This window comes from Anoplopoma fimbria, chromosome 6 (genome assembly GCF_027596085.1).
Source record: "Anoplopoma fimbria isolate UVic2021 breed Golden Eagle Sablefish chromosome 6, Afim_UVic_2022, whole genome shotgun sequence".
Lineage (NCBI taxonomy): Eukaryota > Metazoa > Chordata > Actinopteri > Perciformes > Anoplopomatidae > Anoplopoma > Anoplopoma fimbria.
In genome coordinates, this window is record NC_072454.1 from 5,851,690 (window position 1) to 5,867,838 (window position 16,149).

The 16,149-nt window shown below is 39.1% G+C and overlaps 1 protein-coding gene across 1 annotated transcript in view; it reads right to left on the reverse strand.

The window, feature by feature from the left end:
* Positions 1-5,150: 5,150 nt before the first annotated feature.
* arfgef3 (ARFGEF family member 3) overlaps positions 5,151-16,149 on the reverse strand; it is a 49,417-nt gene continuing 38,418 nt past the window's right edge. Inside the window, exons 35-43 of the mRNA XM_054599998.1 lie at positions 13,833-13,964; positions 12,922-13,052; positions 10,921-11,139; positions 10,576-10,747; positions 9,954-10,055; positions 8,873-9,261; positions 8,312-8,527; positions 8,043-8,274; positions 5,151-7,043 (exon numbers count right to left, since the gene is read on the reverse strand). Coding sequence (XP_054455973.1) covers positions 6,852-7,043; positions 8,043-8,274; positions 8,312-8,527; positions 8,873-9,261; positions 9,954-10,055; positions 10,576-10,747; positions 10,921-11,139; positions 12,922-13,052; positions 13,833-13,964 — 1,785 coding nt within the window. The 3' untranslated portion in view covers positions 5,151-6,851. The remainder of the gene's footprint in view (positions 7,044-8,042; positions 8,275-8,311; positions 8,528-8,872; positions 9,262-9,953; positions 10,056-10,575; positions 10,748-10,920; positions 11,140-12,921; positions 13,053-13,832; positions 13,965-16,149) is intronic.

Below are 16,149 nucleotides of genomic sequence, written 5' to 3' on the forward strand. Positions count from 1 at the left end.
GGCAGGGATGTGCAGTCTAATATTTAGCCAGTAAATCTTGGTCTAAATCCAAAGGTATACCAGAGCTAAAGCATAAAGCAATGTTGAAATTACTAATGCAGTGGATCGATATCCGTAGATATGTTAAGTTGTTTACAATTTACTTAGTTTACGTACTTGTTTTATGCCCAGCCATGATGTTTTTCCTAATAAAGTTTTGTTTCCTAAACCTTAGGAAGTTTTTCTTTTTGAAATAGCAACGTTAACCATGTGTAGTGTAGCATCATAGTTAGTTAGAAAGTGACGCCAAGGGTCCTGACCGAGCGTCAGTATGTGACCAGTTGGGATGAGATCGAGTTGCGATAACATGATGACAAACGTGAGATAAACTGCTTTTATTGTACAACACACAGAGCAGACGGGCAAAGCCAGAGCAGGATTAGAAACGTCAGCGGGAGAGATTACAGATGCTTTTCTTTTGATATCAAAAGCAGAAAAAAATACACTTTTAGAAATCACAGTCACAACATTAGCTGACCTGCTGATGCCGGTCCAGCAGCGAAGCATTCAAGGTCAGCGAAGGAAGCAAACAGTCAGAGTAACAACCCGAATGAGTGTGCAGAAATCCTGCATTCATATCTGGAACTTCTGCACATTCATCTGCAGGGATACGGACGGACACATTTTACATTTTTACATTTGTTCCGTTCCAAAAACAGCCTTAAAATCACACACAGACCATTTGGCAGTGTCCTTCTCCCTGTGAGTTTGTAGCACTCAAAAGGGACACAAACAACTTGCAAAACGTTTTCAATTAAATAGCCAACATTAACACCTTTTCTTTGGAGCGAAGAACCTAGTTACACCAACTTAACTGTATGAAGGTCAACAATCTTTTCATTGTCAGTGGTTCAAGTTCAAGTGCAGCAGGCAGAGCTCAAGATCCAGTTTATTTTACTGGTTAATAGAGTTTAAACTAAGGATCAGCTGAAAAAGAACAAAAAAAAAAAAACAGAAGGTAACAGAAGAGAAAATGATGTAACTCAGCAGTGTGGAAACATAAAATCTAGTCCCATGTTGTCTAAACCAACAATCAAGCTTACTTCACCTGGATACCTATGGGCCAGTATGACTACCGAGTCACATGTCATAACGGAAATTGCAAGCATCTCTTACAAATATAAATTTGATTTATTGATAATCATCAATTATTTTTTTTTAGTGCATGTCTGATCAGAGTTCAGTTTAAAGGGGCACTTCAGTGATCTGGGAGGTCTCTTCCATAAAGCTGGTGGACATTTATAAAACAATGGTCGAAATCAAAGCACTGGAGGAGGAGATATCCTCACTTTTAAGAGTCAAGGTCAAAAACAACTGAATCCTTTATTTTCCATGACGCATCATTTCTAACACTTTGTTTGTAGAGTCTACACAAGCCCATTTGAAAAAGGGATATTTGTGTTTAGCTGACTGGTAGTACCTTTTATTTCTCTGGTTCTATATGCTCTCGTCACGCCCTCTGTCATGTGATCTTCCCCTTTAGAAATGTCAAATGTCTGGGTCGTATATAGTCTACGTTCTCCGTCAGTGTCAGACAACAGGACAATTTAGTAAAAGCTGCTCTACTTTCACTCCTACGCTCTCAGACAGACGCTCAGCCTTCCTCTAAACTAAACTTACCGACTGTCCGCAAACAGACAAGCCAAATATCTCATCCATCATCTGAGTTTTCCAAACTATTTTTTTTTTTTAAGCAAAACCTGAACTAAAGATTGTTTGTGACACATTTTCAGTTAGTTCTTCTTTTTTAAGTTATTCTAGGAATCTGTCTGAGCTCTGAGCGAAGCGATTGTATTAGGTCACTGACTTCAATCTGTTCAGAGACTCATAATCCCTCGACTGCACACTAAACTGGAGATGATTTTACAGTAAATCATTAGGACAAATGCGATTACAGTCTCCCAGCAAAAGGACAAAAGAAAGAGCTTTCACAAAAACAGAAAGCAATAAGAGCTTAAAATCTAAGACTTTGTCGGGAAAATCTTTCTGGGAATGGAACACATGACAATGGGCGGTTGGGACAAATGGGACAGTTTTGAACTTTACCAAAGTGCATCAAATCTTCTTAGGGAGCACATGATGTTTGTGCTCGTGATGATCTTTAGCGTGCCACAACTTCTACGTTCATGAATCAATCATGTGTTAATCTCTGCACTATATGACAAACAGACATTAAAGGTAAAACTCAGAAGTTCAGACAAAAAGAGTCGACGTTAACATCAGAAACACAAAGAATATCCTTGAGACTTAAAGTAGGACAATCACCAGAGTGAAGGATTGAATGAAAACCAGCCGAAGTAGAAATCAACACGAACTGATGTTGCATGACACCGACACATTAGTGGACTGCTTTTTTTTTTTTAGAAGGACACGCAGGCATGGACTTAACACCAACTAAATCCTCCCCTTCACTGCCGCTGATCACACTGATGGCCGACAACATCTGTCCACCCGCTGCTCGTCCTCAAACAGCAGGGAATGAGGACGAATGGGGACGGGTCAGGGACACTAAATGGGGTTTGAGAGACAGCAGAGACACTAAAGCAGTTTGTTAATTATAGGGCAGTCTGAAATGACTATTTTCTTGGAGCAAATGTGCAAGATAGATTTGGGAGTAGGATCTGGGCCGAGATTTTAAACCCCACATTGTTTGAGAGTCGTTTTTCTGATGTGACTTCAGTGCGGCAGAAAGTCTGTGTTTTGAGGGAGGACAAGGAAATAAAAGTGAAATTGTGATAAATGTTAAATATTGTGTTTAGTGCACAAGCTGAGCTCCAATTGTGTAATGTTTTATTGAAAAATGTAGGCCTCAGTCTTTTGTGTTTATTGCAATGGCATTTTTTTCTGGGGAAATAGTCATGCTGTCCTCTAGACCAAATACAATCAGACAAAAGGCCAGAATGAGACTGAGAAGGTGCTGAGTGGTGTTTACAACAAAGATATAACACCATTATTAGATTTTTTTTGTAATGAACTGTAGTTGAACAATTTCAACTTTTTCCATCCACCATTTTTCATCCCATAAAACAAGAGCAGATGGTCCTGTGGTCAAATCTGCATACAACGATGCAAAAGTTGCTCAGGTTTTTGGAAAGTAAACGATAGCCCAAATTATACAACGATGAAAAGTTGCAATTTTTGGAAAGTAAACGTCAAGTTCCATAACAAGCAGTTCCTCTGTTGGCCACTAGTTGCTGAAAAGAAGTGACAGATGTTTTCCTTTTTTTTTAAAGAAAAAAATACTATTTTTACTTTTAGTACGTACCGCAGCTGCCCTTACCATGTTGCATGCAGTATGCGTACAACCAAGACATACTATTCATCATTACATTGCACCTTGAACTGTGACCTTCTTTGTCAGAATGGCCTGAATAGCATGCTGTCTTGCCTCCTGCAAAATGTGACCGGATGCAGTCAGATAACCTGGTATTTTTAGCATACTACATTTGACATACTGTGTATTGAGACTTACTAAATATTTTTCTGGCATACTAAATAGCAAGGTAGTATGGGTATGCACTAAGTGTCTCAATGACAGGTGCAGCTGGAGCATTTGCTTGCATGACAGGTGCCTCAGCCAATCACGTTCAGCCATGGTCATCGACAATAATTTACTAAATGGACATTATGCTGTATTGCTGATTACTTGAAACAAGCAATTTAGCCCATGAATTCATGTTAACCATGTTTACTGAGGTAATAAATCAAGTGAGAAGTAGAGTCAATTTCTCATAGACTTTTCAATTGGCTTCACTTTTCAGAACCAGAGTTTGTCCAAGAAAGACTGGAGTGAAACGTGAACTGAGAGAAAAATAATATAACGGCCAAAGAAACACTTTATTGACACTTTTGCCCAACTGGCCTACATCTCATCACTACTTCCTTCAGTATCTAGTGTGGCTATGTTTGCAGAATCACCACTTAGCCGGTTTGCGAGCTTCATTATCCAGAGAGACAGCTGGCAAAGATGAACAAGTGGGACAGTGAGTCAGCAGAGGCAGTGAGGAAGATGGTGAAGAGAGAGGGACAACCGAAAGGATGTCGACAAACTGGGTGAAAAAAGAAGAGTAAATCTTCTTAGGAGCTTCAAATGCCCCGCCCTCCCCGACCTGCCTGCCTGCCTGCCTGCCCTCAATATGGTCAAAGCTGCTGAAGTTAGCATCAATTCAACACGCTCTTCTTTCATTCATTTTTGTCATAATCTGTCCTAAAATGCACAGCGGCATGAAAGAAGGTCAGTACAGATTCAGCTCATTCTGCTGAATGTTGTTGTTGTTCCAGTATGTAACCTGATCTCTTCTTTGTTACTGTGTCTGTTGTGTTACAGTATGAGATTTTCAGGGTGAAATTACACTCGCAGCTTTTTTTCCTTGATCCAAACATACTTGGTTTTTAGTCGTTTTTAGTATCATCCAGGTGAGAGCAGTGGCATTATTCCTTGGAAAATAAAAACCTAAGACTGCAGATTGAGGCCAACGAGGATGGGTAGCATACATTACAAGATCACGTTCAGTAAAGTCATTGAAATCTTAGGGGTTCATCCTCTGCGGAGCAAGAATATGCTCAGTAAATTTAATTGAAATCTGCATGGAAATTTCCTTAAATGTTGAAATTTCTTGCGTACAAGCGTGAAGTTTTGGTCTGATTGTGTTGTTAGAGGTCATCAAAAGTGGGTCTGAGAAGATCCACAACAAATGTCATATAAATCCAATCAGCAGTTCTGATAACTGTTATTGATGTCATTTATCAAGCAAAACTTCCCATATAAAAAAGTGTTACTTTGCTGTCCTGTTACATTATTATGTAAATAACTTTGTGTTCTGGACAGCTGGTCGGACAAATGAAGATATCTGAGGACTTCACTTTTGCTCCGATCAACTGATCCAAAACAGAAAAATCTATTTACTTATTTCTTGTAGCTTAATGTGTAAAAGTTGCATATGAAATATGAAAAACAACTCTTAAAAAAAATAGAACAAAATCAATTTCACACGTTAAATAACTTAAATAACAAAGCATTTACATAAATACATTTACACAAATAAACAGCGAAAAATAATGCGTTATATACTATTGGCATTCAACAATATAAACACATAATGTATGTGGTTTTTGGTTTAAATAAATACTTCATAGCTCCATTTTGGTGAAACATTCATATAAATAGGTTTAAGAGTGAATAATAAACAATCAAACATTCAGTTGAAGGAGGATAATGAATGAGACGGCACAGTATATAAAGCTGGATATAGAAAATGCGTTGCAGCGACAAACTTTCATATACAATCAGTTCAAATGCAAAACACGTCTCTTACAGTATGTAACAGACCTCGCTCTCTGATTCAGAAGAAATAAATATAACAATATTTAAAGTTGACCTAATTTTAGCTGGATTTATTTCTTATGCTAGAGATCTCACATGCTCTGAGACAAGTATATTTTCCCTCATTACATCATCTGTTGAGTTATTAGTGTTATTCACTGTTCTCATAACCAGTAGTATTAATGGCCAAAACAGAGTTGAAAACTCCCCCATGGTTGTAAAAAAGAAAAAATAACATTTTCTTAAAGGCCAACAGAAACATCAAAAGGACAGATTAAAGGCTAGATGAATCTAATTTGATGTCAATGAACACACAGTTATCGACAGTAGTGTAGAAGCTGAGCAATGCTCTGAATATAAATATAGATGTGTTTGTTTGCAGGAAAACTCCACAGGCAACCCTTTAAAATGTATGCTAATAAACAGTAATCATAATTCATTGCATATGGGCACAAATGATCCTGCATCCACATTAGGATGAAGCAATAGCTCAATCAAGTTAATCACCTTGGAGGAAGGATATTGTGACGATACTGTGACAAAATTGTGAGCAACTCAGTTTTTCAAAACTGATGACAAGCATATCATATTTAAAAGCTTTGACACAATGTGTTGCATTTCCATGATACACAAAGAATCCTTCATAGACAAACTGAATACTTCATTCTTCTCATCACAACCTTTCATCTGCAAATCAAAAACGTAGAGGTCCAGTGTGGAGCATTTGGGGGTATCTATTAGCATAAATGGAATATAATATTCCGAAATATGTTTTTACAAGTTTACAATCACCTGAAACTAAGAATCGTTGGGTGTTTGTTAGCTCAAAATGAGTCCATAATGTTTCTACAGTAGCCCAGAGCGGACAAACCAAACCTAGTGAAAGCCTTTCGCCAACTTTCTACGAAACGCTTGTGAAATTGCGGCAATTTGAGCCGCGGAGAGAAAACCGTGGTACCGCCAGCTGCTGTCTGACTTCCATTGCTCCTAAAGTAGTGTTATTATGGTATGGAAGTCCTATGAGAGAGGCGAACAGCGTTACCACGGTTTTGCGATCGGCGGCCCAAGTTACCGTAGTCTTGGTAAGAGAAGACTGAGTTGTGGGGTATTCAGTTGGTCGCAATCTGCAACCACACCTCTAGATGCCACTAAATCCTACACACTGTTCCTTAAATGTCACATGACGTTCGTTGATGTCCTCCTCGTTCATCAAAAGTGCCACTAATCCATATGATAACATCAGAGACTAACAACCATTGTTCTCCTGACTCAGTCCAGCTCATTCCACCAGTCTGTTACATTAAAATGTCAGACTGCCTTTGAAATGCATCATCAGCAAATCAAACCCTTCATTAATCTACGGCACAGCGGCGCCGTCACACCACCCCATCAAACCATTTAATTCATCTTTCATCAGTTTACGTCCTTCACTGACCGACAGACTGCGCTCTTTGTCCGGTACTTTTTTTGCATTTTCCTCTCCGCAATGTCACGCGATGATTTCGTAGAGTCGGCCGACGCGGCCCAGCCACTCGCGCAGCGCCTGGCGGACACGGCCGTCGGTCACGTGGCATGAGAGCTGGCTGAGGCAGGGGTAGAGCGCCGGCTGGAGCGCCATGAACGAGGAGTCTGATAGGAGGAGGACCTGATTAAGGAAGGTCAAGACCATGTTGGTCCACGCCTGCAAGGGGAGAGAAAATATGTCAACAAAGCTCAATACTCAAGCAGGTGTTTGTCTTACACACACACACACACACACACACATAAACATTTGCACGACTATACATCTGGTGTGAATTCAGTGTGTTCGGTGTTCACTGGCCCGTAATGTCATTGGTCAAGAACCAGCTAAAAGCCCCTCTGCTCAACCCTCCCTGTTCAAGAGTGTCGGAGAACTACGGTGGCCTTCGGGTAATGTAAAATAGCAAAAGTTAAAATATTTTTTTTTTTGTCTGTAAATATAATATTTCAGTTATTGTTGTTTTTCTACTGTATTTTTTTTCTTGCTTATTTATAATACTTTTTTTTATCTTGTCTTCTTCTACTATGTCTCTTGTGTGCACTTTACTCTACGCTGCTGTAAGCCTGCAAATTTCCCCGCTGCGGGACTAATAAAGGATTATCTTATCTCTTATCTTATCTTAAAAGGCCCTCTCTAGAGCCAGTGTTTGGTTTGTCTGTTCTGGGCCACTGTGGAAACATGGCAGTGCAACATGGCCGACTCTAAGAAGAAGACCGGCTCCCTATGTAGATATAAAGGGCTCATTCTAAGGTGAAAAAAACAACGATTCTTAGTTTCAGTTGATTATACACTATTGAAAACAAAGTTATGGATATTTTATCCCATTCAATCTTGCCTACTGGCTCTTTAAAGATGTGAGAACTTGAAAAAAAAGCTCACATTTTGGTTCTTTCATTCTTTTAAGTAATAAAGATATCCCTAATCTGTCTAACAACACCAAAACTTGATCTTAAACAACTGATAATAAAAGTTTTGTCACCCTCATAAGAGCTGATTTACTGAAATAAGGTGACGAAGGCTGCCACAAATTGACTCTTGTTCTAAGTGATTTTTTGTGCATTTGTCAGTTTTTGTATTTATAAACTGCTTGTGTTGTTAACTTGACAGAAGAGACAAAACAATGTCTAAACTTGTGTGATGCTAAACGTGTACCCGTACCTGTATCTGAGCCTCAGAGTCCCTCAGTGAGATGCTGTGGGAGCTGATGGTGGATCCTGATCGTGGTCTCTTCTCCTGCCTTAGAACCTCAGGTCCCGCACTGACCGAGTGCCTCAAGGGGGGGACCTGCTGGTCCACCAGATGTTGGGGCCTCTGCAGGGGCCCTTGTGGCTCCACAGGGCCCCTCCTCTCCCCGCCTCCTCCTCCTGCTGCCCCCGACCCGGCCCTGCTCCTTCATGAACAGGTTGACGTGGCTCTGCTGCTGCGGCTGCTGCTGCTGTTTCCTGCGTTTGTACTCCATCATCAGCTTGCTTATGGTTTTGTCCGTGGCGATGGTGTACAGTTTGTTCCCGGCGCTTTCCCACCATTCCTTTCTCCTTCCTGGTCCGGCCACGCCAGGAGTTCCTCCTACAGAGGATGCCATGATCCCGGAGTCCCTCCTCTCGCCATCGCACCGGAAGTGGTGGGGCAGACTGCCTGTGCAGCTGTGAGGAGAAAAGAAAAGGTCACTTTAATTGGACAGGTTACTCCACTGAACCAGAGGGCGCAGTTTACCTGAGTAATATGCCGGTAAAGCAGTATTGATTGAAAATGAGGCCAGTCAAATGTGTAACCAAAACACATCTGCAGGGGTTACATGCTGGTGCAAAAGTGAAGAGCCAGCTGTTATGTAGCAGGTGGAGACAGCTGTATTTGTCAAAATTAAAGCACCTCAGGTCCATCAGATGGATTAAGTGATGCATCCTGAAGACAGGGTGTAACATTTCACTTTTGTGGAGACAGTCAGGCAAGTCGCAATAAGAACAACATAACAATGACTCAAGTCCGACCTGAATCCTGGACTGGGTGTGGGCGTGTCTCCCGGTGATGCTGAGCTGTCCGCTGCCTGAGACCTGTACCCGCCCTCCTCTGACGGCGTCCCCTTCGTCGACAGCCCGCCTGCTGAAGTCGGGGTGGATGTCTCGGACTGGAAGAGAGGCAAGAAGAAGACGTGATCTCCACCTCCTCCTATTCCTCCTCCTCTCTGAAGCGCCATCTCCTCCAGCGTGCTCTCCAGGTCGCGGTGCATTTGGATGTAGCTGTTGCACAGATCCATGCACAGCTTGTAGAGGCGTTTGACCAGCCACGCCCAGTCCGCGCTGCTCAGCGGCTGCACGCTGAGAGATGGGATGGGGGCTCGCCAGTGATGACGTTTGTCCCGGCCGCGAGGGGGGCTGACCTGCCCGAGGAAACAAAGAGTAAAATAGATGAGTGGATTTTTGTTATTAGAACATCTTCCTTGTTACATTAGGAGGGTTATAAGTTCAGGAAGCCCTCTAAGGAATGAGCTCATTAAACTGTAGCAAAATAAAGAGGACATTAATAATGGATAAGAGAGCAGCAGGAGGACTAATCCAGGCAAATCTTCTATTTTTGTTGTGGTCACCTGTCAATCACTATGACCTCTTTTTATTAATTTATTTACTCTCAGGGACAATGAACATTGATCAACATCACAGTGAATGTGCCAGTGTTAGCCAAAAGGTAACTTTTCAGAATATTTACAGACTAAATCTCTAAGAGCACCTGCACTGTTTTCTTTGTCTTTTTAGCTTTTGTGGTCAATATATCTACATTTTTGTTCTTCTACTTTTTATGAAAAATAAAATAAAACAGAACTTGTTCTGTGCAGTTGATGATTTGTCCTTGTTTTAAACTGTGGAAAGCTTTATTAACTGAAAATAAATTGAATCACTGTTGTATTATCACAATCAAAAAATATATTTATTCTATATACACCTATTATCACTGAAGAACAGAAGCTGTGTATGTGTGTGTGTGTGTGTGTGTGTGTGTGTGTGTGTGTGTGTGTGTGTGTGTGTGTGTGTGTGTGTGTCTGTGTGTGTCTGTGTGTATGCTTGCGCACATCACCTGTGCTGTTTCTTCAAAGATGTCTTCATCCTCTGAGGAAGCAGAGCCAGGGTGAGAAGAGTCAGAGCTCCCCTCCTCTTCCTCATACAGCATCCTCTTCACCTAAATACAACCAAAGGTTCAAATTGTGAAACTGAGTTTTTATTGCTAATGACTTGTTAGTGGTTATCATAATGTTTCAAGATGGTTGCTTAGAAGTGATGTGATGTTTTTAGTAGGTGGATCCCAAATGGTTGCTAAGGTATTATTAGATACAAAATGTAAACTATTAGATGAATTAGTCAATTGTATTACATTATTTTTGTAGTGCAATTTTTCCAAACAAAAAAAATACCTGCTCTGAACTTCATTACACCTACCAAAAAAAAAAACAATAGACAAGAAATTATAACAGAACTGAAACATTTTTCAAAAAAAAAAAAAAAAAAGGAATTTAAACTAAATTAAAGCTAGCAATGGTAAAATGAAAACCAACTTCAATCTGCATGAATAATTTTTCAGGCTGAAGAACACACATATCTGACATAACATAGCCTTATAAAGTTAACATGTCTAATGTTATACCAAACAGTTTGTACATTAAACTTGGATAAAAACAACTAAAGAGTTTTGATGATTCTACCTGCTGTGCGGTCATGCTGTCGGCTTGGCTCAGTGTGGCACACAGCAGGGCCTGGAAGTAAAGGTTGAAGCTCATGGCAGACTGACGGTAAAGATTAGCCGCTCCACCGACACCTGACACCTTCATCAGCAGATACTTCAGACCCGGCCGAGTGTCAAAGTCCCGCGCTGTCCTGCAGAAAAAGAGATCAGGAGACAAGTCAGCTAAGCGTTAAGCTGATCAACATCATCATTATTATTATTATTATGAAGCAACTCTCTTAGTTTGTATTCCTGAAACCAGTGGGATTACAGATCCATAGAACACTGTCATCTGCATATCGTCTGACTTTCTTGTTGCTCTAACCTGTAAGAGTCCAGCAGCAGATCTAGGATTATGGCTAAATTAGTCATGGAGATGTAGCGCAGGAAGCCTGCTGTGGCCCGGCTGGGGTCCGAGGTCACAGGTGTGACCCTTTCATTTCCTTCCGGCTGCTTGACAAACTCCTCCAGCAGGATGTCATAGAGGTTTTGGAGCAGGACCTGGTGCGACAACAGGCTCACCACAATGGTCCGGAACGGGATCCTGAATGATTAAACCAGGAAGACGGTCAAATCAGTTTTTAAATAAAGAACAATCTCTCTGCCTCAAGTAGGAAAAAACAATGTTCTACTGTCAAAAGTAAAATAGTCAAAAGAAAAAAAAGGCTTTAGACAGGCTGATTTCTATTAAATAAGGAGAAGATTGGTAGACATAAAATGGCTTTGTTACAAGTAGACTTTATATAAGAGGAACTCAGATTCAGCATCCTGTCAGTGAAAATCTTTTAGCCATATTTGTGACTATCTGACATGCCTGATTGGTTAAACATTAGAAGCTTCACGCAAATCCTGATAACAGTTAAATAAAATAAATCATTTGTAAATCATTTTCATTTCAATACACAAAAAGTTCAAACAAAATTTCAGGATTAATCATAACACATAACATGAATATCCGTCAAATGCCCCACACATCACATATTTTCTCCACATTGTGCAGCTCCACAGGTGGACACGTTAGTTGGACTGTTGAGGTCATACAGACACATGCAGAGCCGTACTGTTCATGCATATTTTTCATACAAGATCAAGGTCAAAGACAACAGCCTTACCCAATTTTCCTGCAGCCACAGCAGCAGAAAGAAAGCAAAGACAGTTAGTGAGGGTTAGAATTTGACTGCATCATGTTTTTCATAAGTTTGGATAAAAGAAGATAGCATATTTTTAGAAAAAAATATTTTGTTTTCTTTCCTTAAGAAAATACTTCACCTGAACAATTACCATTTGTATCTCAATTACACAACCTGTGTTACCATGAATATGTGAAGATTTTTTTTCCCGCATGCCCCCATTTACTGAAATCCCTATAGACTTTTCTCAGTTTATTGATTTTCCGTTGGCCATGGAGGCATGTAAGAAAAATAAAAGTTTTCTCCAAGAATTTACCGTAACAACGGGTCAAACAAATGGTCATATTTTGGGTGAAAATTTGCATATGTGAAAGCAAACTATCCCTGACAGTTACTGACAGGCATTAACAAACTTCTGTCATCCATCCAATATTTATATTTTTAAAAAGTATTCTATCTAATAATGTAATGTTAATTAAAGAGTTTGACACATTGTAGTAAATGGACCACAAAGACGAGACAAAATGCACTTCCACACCGCATGCTGGAAAAAAACACACACCAAAAAGAAGTGCTACGCAACATGCTGTGGGAAACTGCTGAAATCTTTGCTTTTAAGTATGACATAAGCTGGTACCCAAAAAACAAAATTAAACACAGGTACATTTTTCAAATGTTTGAAAATGATTGCTGTACTTTGTAAATGTAATAGTTGAATCTTAAATAAAATGTTATACATCTAAAATAAATGTATTCTTGGCATGCTATTTTTAAGGAAGGTCAGAGTAATAGTAAATTGGTAATATTTGAATCACTCTTAGGCTTTAACAATGCAACGGATATAAATATTTCTATCAATTTAGCCTGTTTTTAGTGCCCCTACAAAATAAAATCATATACATGTCAGTAGTTCACGAAAGTCAGACAGTCAAATTGACTTTTGGCTAATATGTGTGTGTTTTTTACTCAGAAGCCCTGATAATGTTTGTTTTTCCTTTTTTGAGGATTTCAAAGGTACACACATGAGCCCAGTAAAACAATAACATGCTTCTTGTTGGTTAGAATTTTGAGGTCGGCAGCAGGAGATGTGGTTTTAGTTTGGGTGTGAAGTTAGAAAATGAAAGGATGTCAGTTAATCATCTTTACATGTGGAGTGAAGCATGCTTGTGTGTGTGCTTTGTGTGAATGTTGTCCACCTCTTCTGAGTGTGTCCGTTGGACTGCTGGTCAGTCGGCAGCTCGATGATGAGAACGCAGGACTGAGCGTGCTCAAAGCCCTCCTTGTTGTTGGGTGTCTTTGGGGAGCACTGGCTGTCCAACATGAAGACCTGGGACACAAAGGGGACAACAGTGTACTGTAGTTATGGGTAATGAAGCTTAGTTACATTTGAGATTAATGTTTTCATTCTCCTCAACCAGTATGGCCTCTTGAGACCAAAAGATAGCTGTGGTTAAAATTGCAGCATCATTTTGTTGCATGCAGCAACACAGAACTAACATTCACATGAAAAAGATAAAGATAATATAACATAAGATAAGAATATTTTTGGTGGCATTTCATACCCCTCTCTCTCCTTCATTATCTACACTGTCCTCCGCCATAAATATATTGGTCACATTTAATATTACATATGTTTATGTATACATGTAAACTGTTTTGGTTAATTTTTTAAGAAAAAAAATCTAAATTTTTTGATTCCAGCTTCTTAAATGTGAATATTTCCTGGTTTATTAACTCCTCTTTGACAACAACTGACATTTATAGACCAAACAACTAATAAATTAATCGAGAAAGTAATCGTCGAATTAATCAACAATAAAAAATAACTGGTAATTGTGGTGGCACTTTAAAGATTCATTCACAAAGAGCGTGGTTGTACTTTTCGAGTTTTATTGCAAAGAAAAAGGTTTGCATTTGCATATGCAGATCACCCAGCTGGCTGGCAAAAGAGAGAGATAATGAACGAAGCTGCGATATACTTATACATTATTACAACCTTTACAGGTGTGCGTAAACACATAGTTGTTTTGTCTGTAGATTCATCAATTTCCCGCTTGCATAAGGTACACTTGTCATGGTTATCAAACTATATTTAATCCATGCTGACCTGCTGAGCCATTGCTTTGATCCTCCAGTACTCGGCCTCAGCTGAAGGAGAGTGGGACGGAGCCGCCACCTTCACCTCGCAGGCGTCTCCAGAAAAACTGTCCGAACCGCTATGAAAACATGCAAGAAGGTTCTGCAGAGAGACACAGAGAGAGAAGTTAACATGCAGTTCATCTTGCATCTCTCTAATGTTTGTACATTGATAATAGAGGGCATGTGTTAATTATATTACTGGGACAACTGGTGTACAATGACGAGTCTCGCTCAAATATACCTTTCCTAAATGCACAAATGGGGAAAAAAACAACCACCGTTTTCATGAACTTTATGCATGATTTAAACCCATGTTTACATTATACAATAATACTTTTACGCCAACAATATATAATCTCTGGTAATATTGTGAAAGCTGGTAAATCCATCATTAAAACTACAAGTGTTTCCAGCAAATGAAAAACTGTAGATTTCCACCACTGACGAACTATACGAAGTATTACACATTTTAATACAGTCTTTACATTATATCTGATGTGACCTGGATGCAGTGCTTATATAAAAAAAAAATTCTATAAACCCATCAAGTGTTGCCATGTGTGAAAGCATAAGCTACATGTTAAAGACTAAGCTTTATATTATGGGCTGCCAGTATCCTATAGACTCGATACATTCTCTTTGATTTATTTCTGTTCCTGGTATTTCAGTAAATCTTTTTCCCTTGCAAATCAAAAAAGTGCTTAAGAAGACATGAACTGCATTTGAATAATGGTGGTCCCCCCTCAATAAAAATATGAATAAATAAAAATGTAACATACATTCCATCCAAAATATTTTATGCAGTTGTTGTGTAGCAAAATACAAATATTATAAAAATGAACAGTACATAAAGCCACCTTCAAATGGATTATAAAAAATAATGTATTTAAAAAAAAAAAAAATCTGATCTTTTTCATAATAGGGAATTATGCCTACATTTAAATAACTCACTGTGTTGTTCAGAAACTCCGATTCAAACCAACCAAGAGTACATCAGGAACGTCGTCAAAAAGTAGTAACAAAAGTAAATAAAATTCAACCTTATGTTTCATTTTTACCTTTCATTAAAACTGGCCAACAAACTACTCAAAGTTACAATACAATATGTTATATCAGCTGTAAAAGCATCTATCATGCCACTTGATAACAGGAGCTCTTATATAAACGGCCATAAGAACTAAATAAATATGATGTGCCACATAAAACCAAACTGTGAGCCTCAACATGCGACACAGTCACAAAAGCTGTTACATAAACAAAATGACTGCATGTCTGTCAATGTGGCTAAGAGCTAGAGAGTTAAGCTATATGTTGAGATTTTATAAATCAAACTGAGAGTTTTAAGCCCTCCAAACTCCTGGTGCATTGTAGAGATAAACACAAGAGGGTTTGTTTTATATCTTTTGACACAGTTGATTCCTTCACAGAGAGCTTCACCAAGAAAACAGAATAAAACAAAGGGCTCCACATGTCATCTTTGTTTTTCTTATTGCTTTGTTAAGGACATTAGGAACTTAGCCGAGAAAATAAACACAACTTATTTAGTCGGTTATAGTCCTAAAATCATATCTTCTGGAAACAAGCAAAGAAAATCTGTCTATGGCGGTAAGATCATCATCATCATCATCATCATCATCATCATCATCATCATCATCATTTTTCTCTCTGAAAACACACAAACACACACAGATGTGGCTCTAAGCTGTAAAGCTGCTTAGCTGCCGTCAATCAGCTGCAGGAACACACAACATCCACCAATAAAATGCCTGGCGATCAGTCACCTCACTGAACAAACACGCACACACACACACAAATACACACAAACACACACACACACACACACACACACACACAACACACACACACACACACACACACACACACACACACACACACACACACACACACACACACACACACACACACACACACACACACACAAAGAGTTGTTCCCTGAAGTGGAACAGTCAGGGTTGGACAATATTAGAGATAAACCAATCCAACTTTTTCAGTCCTGATAGATCTTCACAATCTTTAAAATGAACAGCAATTACATTCCAAGTTTAAACTTTTTTCGTTTTAATGTATCAACAAATTGGTCAAAACTTAAAGAGGAATTAAAAAAATCCACTATATAATGTATATTGTGTATGTTGTATATACATATTCTTTTTCCAGAATATCAATAAAACACTGACAGATAAATGATCAGACAGATAACTTAAAACTGCACATTCTAAAGGCTAAATTAATTTGTTAATTGATGTGTATAATATTTAGACATT